Source organism: Trachypithecus francoisi, unplaced genomic scaffold (genome assembly GCF_009764315.1).
Source record: "Trachypithecus francoisi isolate TF-2019V2 unplaced genomic scaffold, Tfra_2.0 Lachesis_group20, whole genome shotgun sequence".
NCBI lineage: Eukaryota > Metazoa > Chordata > Mammalia > Primates > Cercopithecidae > Trachypithecus > Trachypithecus francoisi.
The window spans coordinates 55,542,005-55,554,626 of NW_022681466.1; the positions used below are offsets into that span (position 1 = coordinate 55,542,005).

General features: G+C 43.0%; 1 protein-coding gene across 5 annotated transcripts in view; it reads right to left on the reverse strand.

Moving 5' to 3' along the window:
• SSH2 (slingshot protein phosphatase 2) overlaps nucleotides 1-12,622 on the reverse strand; it is a 314,778-nt gene that overhangs the window by 20,839 nt on the left and 281,317 nt on the right. For all 5 annotated transcript variants that reach the window (XM_033184405.1, XM_033184407.1, XM_033184409.1 and 2 more), the window contains 3 exons: nucleotides 10,117-10,163; nucleotides 4,959-5,105; nucleotides 365-565 (listed from right to left, as the gene is read on the reverse strand). In XM_033184405.1, the coding sequence (XP_033040296.1) occupies nucleotides 365-565; nucleotides 4,959-5,105; nucleotides 10,117-10,163 (395 nt within the window). The remainder of the gene's footprint in view (nucleotides 1-364; nucleotides 566-4,958; nucleotides 5,106-10,116; nucleotides 10,164-12,622) is intronic.

A 12,622-nucleotide genomic window follows, 5' to 3' on the forward strand; every position in this document is an offset into this window, starting at 1 on the left:
AACACAGTGAAACCCTGTCTCTACTAAAAAAATACAAAAAACTAGCCGGGCTAGGTGGCGGGTGCCTGTAGTCCCAGCTACTCAGGAAGCTGAGGCAGGAGAATGGCGTAAACCCGGCAGGCGGCGCTTGCAGTGAGCTGAGATCCGGCCACTGCACTCTAGCCTGGGCAACAGAGCCAGACTCCACCTCAAAAAAAAAAAAGAAAAAAAATAAAGCAAAACTGGATTGATAGAGAAATAAATCTTTTTTGAAAAAATATTACATCCAAATCAGCTTGAGAAGTAGCTACAGAGAAGGACACTTCATCTTGCTTTAGGGAACTTAAAAGGAGGGAGAATCGGAGAAAGTCACTTAAGGACTCACCTTGCCAGCAAGATCCCCTGATACTCTTCCAGTTGTCTCATGAAGCTGGGGTTGGGCTTGGTCACTGTTCGTCTTTCTTTCACATAGTCATAGGCTCGGTCCAGATTCCAGCCATATTCCTTCATTGCATAGGCAATCACGGTGGAGGCTGAGCGACTCACCCCCATTTTGCAGTGCACAAGGCATTTAGATCCATGTTTCCTTGTTTGGGGGATTAAGGTAAAGAACAGAGGAAAACACAGTAGTGGGGATATTTTAAAAGTTGGGTTCTACATTTTTCCAAGTATCCTGTCTTGCCCTTCCATTTTCTTGCTATGCAATCTCTCTACTTTGGTGCACTCGTATACATTTATAATCAAATGTGTAGGTAGGGTAGGGTAGGCAGCTCTAACGTATTCTTAAACAATATTCAATGTTAATATTATGCTTTTTAAATCCATTCAGCAAACATTTACCAGGCATTTACAGTATGTGTAAGGCAATGTGCAAAGTGCTGGGATGCAAAGGTAAGTAACATATAGCTTTTATCCTAAAGGGTAGGATTCAGTGGGAGAAACATACAATTAAAATGCAATATGGGGCTGGGTCTGGTGGTTCATACCTGTAATCCCAGCACTTTGGGAGGCTGAGGCAGGTGGATCACTTGAGGTTGGGGGTTTGAGACCAGTCTGGCCAACATGGTGAAACCCTGTCTCTATTAAAAATACAAAACTTAGCTGCACAGGCTGGGCACGGCGGCTCATGCCTGTAATCCCAGCACTTTGGGAGGCTGAGGCCAGTGGATCACGAGGTCAGGAGTTCAAGACCAACCTGACCAAGATGATGAAACCCTGTCTCTACTAAAAATACAAAAAAATTAGCCAGGCGTGGTGGCGTGTACCTGTAATCCCAGCTACTCGGGAGGCCAAGGCAGGAGAATTGCTTAAACCCGAGAGGCGGAGGTTGCAGTGAGCTGAGATGGCACCACTGCACTCTAGCCTGGGCAACAGAGCAAGACTCCATCTTGAAAAAAAAGAAAAAATTCAATATGGTAAGTGCAATGACAATTGGTCACAGGGTGTAGAGGGAGCATTTAAAATGTAGACTGGAGCCCATTTTGTGTGTGGTCGAGGCCAGTTCCCTCACAGCCTCAGGGGTATGTTTCATGGCTGACACTCTCCTGAATTACAGGTGTGATAGTGACTGAACTAATTTATTCAAATGTTATGAATTGTTTCCAGTTTAAGTTCTAGTAAGGGTCCTTGGAAGAAAGCAGAAACCAGATGAAAATAACCCTCCTCTCTACTCAGATGTAGCCCTAAATATTACTTTTCACAACCCTGCAACCCGGGTCCTGTCTAGGTGGCTCTACCACCGAGGAGTTGGATGGGGGCATGTGGTGTGCCACATGGCTTTCTCAGTGATGAGGGGGAATGAAGGAAAACCGTGGGATTTTTTTCTCTTTTAAATTAGGTGGAAGAAAGAGAAAACAAAGTTACCTAAAGCTATACTAACAAACAAAACCCCTGAGTCAACATGCTGGAGCTTACAATGGAATATGAACATGATTCAGTATGCTAATTATGCTAATAACACAGTGTCTGGCACATACTTTCAAATACTAAATATTTGCTATACGTATAAAAAAACCTGTGGATCTGCAGATTAGATCTTCTAGGTGCTTAAAGTAGGAACAACATTAAAAAATCTAGAAATAAGAACTGTTATTCTTATTCCGATTATACATGGGCTCTGGAATCTTTCCGCAGTGGCTATTCTAATAAACTAAAAATGTACATGTCAGCATAACAAGGGAAATCTATTCATCCATTCACTCGCTACTATGATGGTAGAAAAGCTTCCTTTCAGAAGTTTATAATCCTGCTTCTGGAGAAAGAGACATACGAAATACTTCAGTGTAAATGCAAGGAGGTATGAGGTTGAGTGCCAAAATGAGTGAGCCGGATAAGCTACAGGAATGCAGAGAATGGGCTGTAATAATTGAAAGTCTCAAAGGGAAGGTAAGATTAACCTCCCACTTGTGAATTAGGTACAAAATTTGGGTGTCCTAACATTAGTCGGGGTGTGTGTCTCTGTGTGTAGTTTAGCCCAAACGAATAGGAATTATCTGTTTTACTTATGGCACCCTAGGGTTTTCATTTAGATTACAGTTAGGAAGCCAAGGCGGTGTGTTAGAAGGAAGTTTAGACATGTGCTCTATATTTTCCCATCAAGCTCTGACAACTTTAATGTATCAAGTTTCAGGTCTACGCCTGTAGGCATGAAAGGTGCTCAAACTTGGACAACTGTAAGTAAAATTTAATTATGCAATTCACTTCCATGAAGACATCTCTTTGACATATTTTCAACTGGGCTTTTTTGGTGTTTGGCTTCTAACTCTTGTAATGAAGGATCTGAAGTCAGTTATCCCCTAATCCAATTCCACCTTTCAGTGCCCCCACCCATGCTGGACTGTCCAGATTAACGCTGGTATCATATTAAGAATCAGGATCCTGGGCTGGGTGCATGGGCTCACACCTGTAATCTCAGCAGTTTGGGAGGCTGAAGCAGGTGGATCACCTGAGCTCAGCAGTTCGAGACCAGCCTGACCAACATGGCGAAACCCATAAAATCAGCTGGGCACGGTAGCACGTGCCTGTAATCCCCAGCTACTCGGGAGGCTGAGGCAGGAGAATCGCTTGAACCCAGGAGGTGGAGGCTGCAGTAAGCCAAGATCGCATAACTGTACTCTAGCCTGGGCGACAGAGCAAGACACTGGCTCAAAAAAAAAAAAAAGGAAAAAAAAATCAGCGTCCTGATTAGGATGAGACATAGGAGCATTTAAAGAGATACTCTTGGCCGGGCGCGGTGGCTCAAGCCTGTAATCCCAGCACTTTGGGAGGCCGAGACGGGCGGATCACGAGGTCAGGAGATCGAGACCATCCTGGCTAACACTGTGAAACCCCGTCTCTACTAAAAATAAAATACAAAAAACTAGCCGGGCGAGGTGGCGGCGCCTGTAGTCCCAGCTACTCGGGAGGCTGAGGCAGGAGAATGGCGGGAACCCGGGAGGCGGAGCTTGCAGTGAGCTGAGATCCGGCCACTGCACTCCAGTCCGGGTGACAGAGCGAGACTCCGTCTCAAAAAAAAAAAAAAAAAAAAAAAAAAGAGATACTCTTAGGTGCTGATTTATGCCTGCAAAAGCCTGAATGTGAGTGCCCCCAGTTGTGCCCTGGGTGCCCCATACAGCTCTCCCTAATACTAAGTAAAATTAGCCTTGCTTTTCATTGGGACGGGGGCCTAGCCTTCTTGTACCTTTTCCTTATAGAACTAGACTATTTCAGTACCCTTGGATTCTGAAATGAGACAGTATTTTTTTTTCCCCCCTAAACCCAGGCTCAAGTGCCATGGTGCAACCACAGCTCACTGCAGCATCAATCTCATGGGCTCAAGCGATCCTCCCAACTCCCTGAGCCTTCCAAGAAGCTGGGATCACAGACATGCACCACTGTGCCCGGCTAATTAAAAAAAAATTTTTTTTATAGAGATAGGAGTCTTGCTCAGGCTGGTCTTGAACTCCTGGGCTCGAGTGATCCTCCTGCCTCAGCAAGATCTTTGTTCAAGTCCTATCTTCACCACTTATTTGACCTCTCTGAATGTCGACAAGAGCTGCCCCTCTGAATCTTAGAAAATACTACAAGAAAGAACAGTAAGCATGCCATGAATGGTATTATTACCGGGAATAATTTATTCATAGAATGCAAAAATACGAAGTACTCTTTTAGGTACTTGCTAGAGACTAAAGGAATAGGCTCAAAACTAGAGTATGAGGATTTAGGGAAACTAAGAGGAAGAACTTCCTGACCATGAAGGTACTTAAGAGAAGTGTGAAATTATTTTTGAAGGAGTTTAAATACAAAAGCACTTCTCATCTGCCAGGGATGGTTTGAACATAGTCCTACCTGAAGGGAGATGTGGCAAACAAGCTCGTTTATGGTTCTCTCTAGCAAAGGAATAAACAGGATTGGCAAGGAAATCCCCAAGGACTTAAAAAAAAAAAAAGCAGTGTTGACATTAATACCAAACACTAAGTTAATACAAAATACTTTCACTAAAAGAGCCAATTAATTTAAGGAAGACATCAACAGAAGGGCCACGGAAAATTTCATCATTTCAAGTATCATAAAAATAAAGTAAGAGAGTAGGAAAAGATTTCCAAAGTTTGTCTCCTTGTCTTCAGCGGGTAGGACCAGTTGATTCTATCTACCTGGAATAATTTCTACGATATAACTTTTAAATCTCCCCACTGGCAACTTAAGAGTTTCATTCAGAATTTCTTCCTTCTCTCATTTCTGTATCTTTTGCTGCAGTCTAAGTCTATTTTCTTTAATTCTGTGCTCAATGGAAATAGCCAACATGAGGTTACTTTCTCCTAGGGGTTTATTTAACGTGAGTCACTAGTCTTTTGCCTAGGATTAAAAAGATTTCAGTCTCCTCCTTTCTTTAGCTCCTTTTTCCTGAGTACCATCAGTAAATTGTCTATAGCCTTCAGGACCCAGCCATGCATGGGGCAAGAGGAACAGAGGTCACAACATTGTGCAGGACTATTACTCACTTTGCTTTAGAGATGAATTTGTACGTGTCGTTCCAGTAAGCCAGGAGATCCGTTGCCTCTTCATCATATACCCGAATGTTATGATACTCAAAGACTCCTGGGAAGAAGTTATCTATCTCTCGAGTGACATTCAAGATATACCGTACCCTGCAAGGAAACCAAGGGAGAATATGTGCTCTACTGCTCAGGCTAAATCCAATTCCCAGCAATGTTTTCTCTTACTTAAAACCTGTTTATTCCATAGGCTGAAATTAAATACAAAAATAATGAAGACAGCTAAAGAACTAAGAGGTTATATTTATATATTACAGAAATTATACAACAACGTTCCTGGGCATACCTGGGCACCAGGGAATTATTAAGCAAAAGGTTATCCACCATGTTCAACATCTAAATTCCATTTTCAGTTTATGTAGTTGCACAATCTCATCTTTGATAGTATTCTGAAAACATGCCTCATATTTTACTCCAAAGAATCAACTTGAGGCCATAATCAGATACTTTGTTACTAAAATGATCAGCAATACAATTTATTCACTGAAAGTCATCTGTATAAAATCAGACTACTGACATGTACTCCAAGGAAAAAAAACAGAGAATGAATAACGACTTCTTCCTATTTTTCTAAAAGCCAGATTGTTAGGCTTTGTGCAATTACTCTCTCTAAACTACGTGAAAGGCAAATGTGGAGAGAACTGGAAGGGTCAGAGAAAAGACGGACTTAAAACTCCCTTAAACTCATCTGACTGCATTACTGGCTGCTATGGCACTGATGTATCTGAAGATTCTTCCACACTAAGATGCTTGCAGAAGAGAATTTCTCTATCAAAACAGTCTTCTATTATCTTTCTCACTGTACAATCTCAATAAATGCTTGAGTTTCATTTACCAAATGTTATCTTTTCTTAATGCTCTGTTTAGACATAGCTGGATGTCTAAGTTTACTCCAACAATACAACATGGACTCACTCATTTCTCTCTGAGACATTGCTTCCTTCTCAGCACAAATGTGAAGTTCTATAAACCCAAACTCTGAAATCAATGAAATGAATACAGAAAAAGAAAGCAGCCATAGCTAACCAAATCTGTGGTTAAGGTCAAGTGGCCAAAAATTTTCTCAGACACTAATTGAATCTGTTTTAACTTGGCATCAAAGCCCATTACTACAAAATTTGTTTAAAAAATTTAATTTAAAAAGCGAGCTTGGCCAGGCGCAGTGGCTCATGCCTGTAATCCCAGCACTTTGGGAGGCTGAGGTGGGCGGATCACCAGAGGTGAGGAGTTTGAGACCAGCCTGGTCAAGATGGTGAAACCCTGTCTCTACTAAAACTACAAAATTAGCTGGGCATGGTGGCACATGTCTGTAATTCCAGCTACTTGGGAGGCTGAGGCAGAAGAATTGCTTGAATCCAGGAGGCAGAGGTTGCAGTGAGCCGAGATTGTGCCATTGCACTCCAGTATGGGCAATAAGAGTGAAACTAGTCTCAAAAACAAAAAAAAAGGTGCAATTGCTATGGAAAACAGTACAGCAGTTTCCCCAAGGGTAAACACAAAATTACCACAGGACTCAGCAATTCCTTTCCAAAGAATAAATTCAAGAGAAATAAGCCTACCCGAAAACTTGTACACAAATGGTCACAGCAGCATTATTCAAAACAGCCGAAGAGTGGCTCTTAGTTAGTTGATGAACATTAGTGATTTCTAGGGATTGCTGGGGCAGGGGTAAGAAGAAAAATGGAGGTGACTCCTGAAGGCTACAGACTTTCCGAGTTGGAAAAATGTTCTAAATGGATTGTGGTGATGGTTGCACAGCTCTGTGAATATACTAAAAACCAACAAATTATATATTTAAAATGGGTGAATCATATGGTATGTAAATTATAGTTCAATAAAACTGTTAGAAAAAAAGGCAACACTCCAGCCTGGGTGACAGCAAAAAAAGGAAAAAGAAAAAAAGGCAGGCAACACACTTTCCTTATTGTATTTTATTATTTATTTTCCCCAAGATGGAGTCTTGCTCTGTCGCCCAGACCTGGAGTGCAATGGCACGATCTCAGCTCTCTGCAACCTCCGCCTCCCTGGTTCAAGCAATTCTCTTGCCTCAGCCTCCTGAGTAGCTGGGATTACAGGTGTGTGCCACCACTCCCAGCTAATTTTTTGTATTTTTAGTAGAGGTGGGGTTTCACCGTGTTGGCCAGGCTGGTCTCAAACTCCTGACCTTGTGGTCTGCCTGCCTCGGCCTCCCAAAGTGCTGGGATTACAGGCGTGAGCCACCTTGCCTGGCCTCCTTCTTTTATTTAAAATAAAAACGAACAATCTCCCACCTCTAATCCCATACTTCATAATGAATTATGGCACTATCTTTCTAGAGGCAGGACACAGCTTCCCAATCCTTTTCATTACAAAGCTATAGGCAGTCACTGCCAACTGGAACTGAAACTCCTTGAAACTTTTTTCCCATCTCAGCACCAAATGACTCTAGATAGAGTAACATTTTACTTTGGGTTAGATTCTGAAGTCAGTAGATTGGATGGAAACGGCCTTAATGTCAAAATTACCCTTGAAAATCCCATAAGTCATTTATAGGCAGCAGTATATATGCTTTTGTGTACAGATCCCTGAACTGTAATTCTTCACATACTAAAATTTAACAATCACTGAATTTAAGAAACAAGATCTAAGTAGCTATCTGGGAATTTGACCATAGTGTTTTTAAAGACAACTAGATACAGTTAGTTGCATTTTATAATTTAGTCTTCTAAGAAACAAATGAGATGATAGGTCTCATCTCCAGCTGGGGTTATATTCTAAATTCATATGTATATATGACATGATTCCAATGCTTTTGGCCAACACTGCTATACCACATCTCAGACTTAATTTTAACATTATATCCAAGTTTCCCAGAAATACAGTTTTTTTTTTTTTTTTCTGACAGAGTCTCACTCTGTTGCCCAGGCTGGAGTGCAGTGACATGATCAAGGCTCACTGCAACTGCCACCTCCCGGGTTCAAGCAATTCTCCTGCCTCAGCCTCCCGAGTAGCTGGGATTACAGGCACCTGCCACCACACCCGGCTAATTTTTTGTATTTTTAGTAGAGACAGGGTGTCACCATGTTGGCCAGGCTGGTCTCGAACTCCTGACCTCAAGTGATCCACCTGCCTCAGCCTCCTAAAGTGCTGGGATTACAGGCGTGAGCCACTACGCCTGGCCAGAATTACAGAATTTTTAAAGCTTGATGACTTGAGAAGTTTGTAAAAAATATTGTCCCACTCCTAAAGAAATCTTAAGGAGACTCCTGTATATAAAAGCAGATGCAATGTTATTAATCTTGTTGAATTACGGGGTCCTTATGCTTCAAGGGCATTTCCAAATAAGGCAAATGGCAGACACAGGATTAGAACTGAGGTCTCTGAGTTCCCAACAGTTTGCTAATTGATTTTCTCTCCTTATCTGCCATCAGCCAAGTCACAGTTCTCAAATGTGTGTGAATATACCTATCATTCATTCACATTTACTGAGCACTCTCTTATTATACAGCTCTGAGCTAGGTAGATAATAAGCTATAAACAAGACTAAGATACGGTCTCTGCCTTGAAGAACTCCCGACTCAATTCTTATTAAGTTTTCCAAGTTTTATTTAACTTCAAATCTTAAACTAAGCAACCAGATCCACCCCCACCCCGCTCCCCCGCCCTGGAATTCTCTGTATAATCATTTGGCTTAAGTCCTGTTCCAAGTTCCTTTTGCCAATTATGAAATACCTTTCATGTGGGGAAAAAGTAGGGAGTATTTATCCACTAATGGTGAAGATAACCAGGAGGCTTACGGCTGAGAAAACAGGCAGCCAGCAACCATCACTACCTCTGAGTCTCAGCTGGTCTTGTCTCTTTCCACGAGGAGTTAGCATGGCAAATTTCAGACCTGATTCAGGAGATCGAGACCACCTGGCTAACACGGTGAAACCCCGTCTCTACTAAAAATACAAAAAAAAAAAAAAAAAAATTAGCCGGGCATGGTGGCAGGCGCCTGTAGTCCCAGCTGCTCGGGAGGCTGAGGCAGGAGAATGGTGTGAACCTGGGAGGCAAAGCTTGCGAGCTGAGATCACGCCACTGCACTCCAGCCTGGGCAACAGAACGAGACTCCGTCTCAAAAGAAAAAAAAAAATTCAGACCTGATTTTCTCTTTTCTTATTGGGATGATCTGACTTCCTAAAGTGAATGAACTTCAATAAGAAACTTAGTAGGCGTCAGCTAAGGGAAGAATGGCAGCTTTTTACTTGCTGAATGTTCACTGTAGTCTCTATTGTTACAATCAAACTTAATAACCATGCTGCTTAGGGACAATTTTTTAAACATAAGGTAGGTCCTCTTCAATTTCAGAAGCTTGTCCAGTTCATATCCATAACCTACAGTCTTTAAGCAGCTTACTACACAGGATAGGGACTGAGTCTTACTTTATCTGTGGATCCCCAGCACCTAGCACTTTGTCCCACAGAAGATGCTCAATGAATGTTGAATGAACAGCTCTGTGAACCCAACATATGCAATTCTATGTATTCTTGCATAAAAATAAAAATTTGATTTTAAACATCACCAATGGTTTGCACATTTGTTTTTCAAAGCCCTTCAATTAAAGCAGCTGATATTTCTTGGGAGGTGGGGGGACGAAACAGAGGGAGAATAGCTGTTTTTCTTTTCCTTTTCTTTTGTTTTTGAGACGGAGTCTCGCTCTGTCACCCAGGTTGGAGTGCAGTGGCGCGATCTTGGCTCACTGCAAGCTCTGCCTCCCAGGTTCCTGCTATTCTCCTGTCTCAGTCTCCCGAGTAGCTGGGACCACAGGCACCCGCCACCATGCCCGGCTAATTTTTTGTATTTTTAGTAGAGACGGGGTTTCACCATGTTAGCCAGGATAGCCTCGATCTCCTGACATCGTGATCGGCCCGCCTTGGCCTCCCAAAGTGTTGGGATTACAGGCGTGACCCACCGCACCTGGCCCAGCTGTTTTTATTTTTCTTAGATTACATCTGATTAGAATCAGTCTGATGCAACTCTTAAGATTAAAGTTACCCACTGATACCTCTTTGATGGGAAAATGAAAAGATAAAAAAGGGACTTCTGTCACACAGAGGTGCCAGCTACTGCTTTGTGTGCTTACCCTCGGTTCTGTAAGTCCTCTAAGTTGGAGGCATTCCATTCTGAGCCCTATGGAGCCAAAAAGACAAGGTTAAGGAGTATTAGCAAACTAACCAAAAATAACAGTACTTGAAAAGGAGCGAGGGAAGGAGAACTTTCAAAAAGAAGACTAATAACATCTACCCAGTACCCTTTAAGTTGCCAGGCACTTCATATGTTATCACATTTAGTTTCCACAAATGATAGAGTAAGAATGTTATTTTCATCTTCATTTTTACAGACACAAAAACCAACTCATAGAATTCAAATAATTTTTGCCCATGATCACAGAGCAGCAGAGGTGTCTGTAACTATCATCCAATCTAAATTAGGTATCTTCTAGTTATTCTTGCTCATAGTAATCTGATACTTTCCTCAACAGCATGTATCACAATTTGCACCTATATATTTATTTACGTGCTTCCTTTCTAACTACCTTTTTTTTTTTTGAGACGGAGTCTCGCTCTGTCGCCCAGGCTGGAGTGCAGTGGCCGGATCTCAGCTCACTGCAAGCTCCGCCTCCCGGGTTTACGCCATTCTCCTGCCTCAGCCTCCCGAGTAACTGGGACTACAGATGCCCGCCACCACACCCGGCTAATTTTTTTGTATTTTTTAGTAGAGACGGGGTTTCACCGTGTTAGCCAGGATGGCCTCGATCTCCTGACCTCGTGATCCGCCCGTCTCGGCCTCCCAAAGTGCTGGGATTACAGGCTTGAGCCACCGCGCCCGGCCTCTAACTACCTTTAACATAAGCTAATAGAGGTCAGGAACCAGCTCTTTTCTTCCCGATGGAAACCCACACACCTTGCACAGTGCCTGGAACCTGGTAAGTGCTCAATAAACATTTGCTGAATTTTTAATAGATACAAAAGCAGCATTATTATGCATTTAACTACACCTTATTCCAAAGCTCACACTCTTTTTTTTCTGAGATAGCGTCTCGCTCTGTCGCCCAGGCTGGAATGCAATGGCGCAATCTTGGCTCGCTGCAACCTCTGCCTCCGGGTTCAAGCGATTCTTCTGCCTCAGCCTCCTGAGTAGCTGGGATTACAGGTGTGTGCCACCACGCCCAGCGAATTTTTGCATTTTTTAGTAGAGGCGGGATTTCACCATGTTGGTCATGCTGGTCTCAAACTCCTTACCTCGTGATCCGCCTGCCTAAGCCTCCCAAAGTGCTGGGATTACAGGTGTGAGCCACCGCACAGGGCCGCTCACACTCTTTTTAGTGCATCTAAGGAGTTAAAGTTGCATCTAAGGAGTTAAAGGACAGAACTTGTGTGTGGCAGGAGAAAACAGTGAAATAGCAGATTCTGTCAAATGAGGGAAGCATTACACGTAAAATTTTAAGATAGGGATAAATAGCAAACTTTGGAGGAGGAGTTTCTGCGATGACCTGGAGGACACAATGATTAACATTTTGCCATATTTGCTTTCTTTCAGTACATATCATACCTTTTTCCCCCTGAACCATCTGAGAGCAATTTGTGCACCATGATACTTAATTTCAATACTTGAGCATGTATCATCTAAGAACATTTTCTTACATAATATCATGATCATACCAAAGACATGTAACATTAATACAATAACCTAATATACTACACATATTTGAATTTCTATAAATGTCCCCAAAATGTCCTTTATATTTACTCAATCAAGGATAATTCTTCACATTTAGTTGTCATGTCTCTATCCTCTAGCTACATTTTTTTTTCTTTGAAATGGAGTCTCGCTCTGTCACCCAGGCTAGAGGGCAGTGGTGTGATCTTGACTCACTGCAACCTCCACCTCTGGGGTTCAAGCGATTCTCCTGCCTCAGCCTCCTGAGTAGCTGAGATTACAGGCAAGCACCACCATGCCCAGCTAATTTTTTTATTTTTAGTAGAGACGGGGTTTCACCATGTTGCCCAGGCTAGTCTTGAACTCCTGACCTCAAGTGATCCGCCTGCTTCGGCCTCCCAAAGTGTGGGGATTACAGGCGTGAAGCACTGCACCCAGCCTACTTTCTTTTTTCTTTTTAAGACGGGAGTTTCGCTCTTTTTGCCCAGGCTGGAGTGCAATGGCACAATCTCCGCTCACTGCAACCTCCTCCTCCTGGGTTCGAGTGATTCTCCCGCCTCAGTCTCCTGAGTAGCTGGGATTACAGGTGCCTGCCACCATGCTCAGCTAATTTTTTGTATTTAGTAGAGACGGGATTTCACCATGTTGGTCAGGCTGTTCTCAAACTCCTGACCTCAGGTGATCCGCCTGCCTCGGCCTCCCAAAGTGCTGGGATTACAGGTGTGAGTCACTGCCCGCTACTTTTTTTTTTTTTTTTGAGACGGAGTCTCGCTCTGTCGCCCAGGCTGGAGTGCAGTGGCCGGATCTCGGCTCACTGCAAGCTCCGCCTCCCGGGCTCCCGCCATTCTCCTGCCTCAGCCTCCCGAGTAGCTGGGACTACAGATGCCCGCCACCACACCCGGCTAATTTTTTTGTATTTTTTTAGTAGA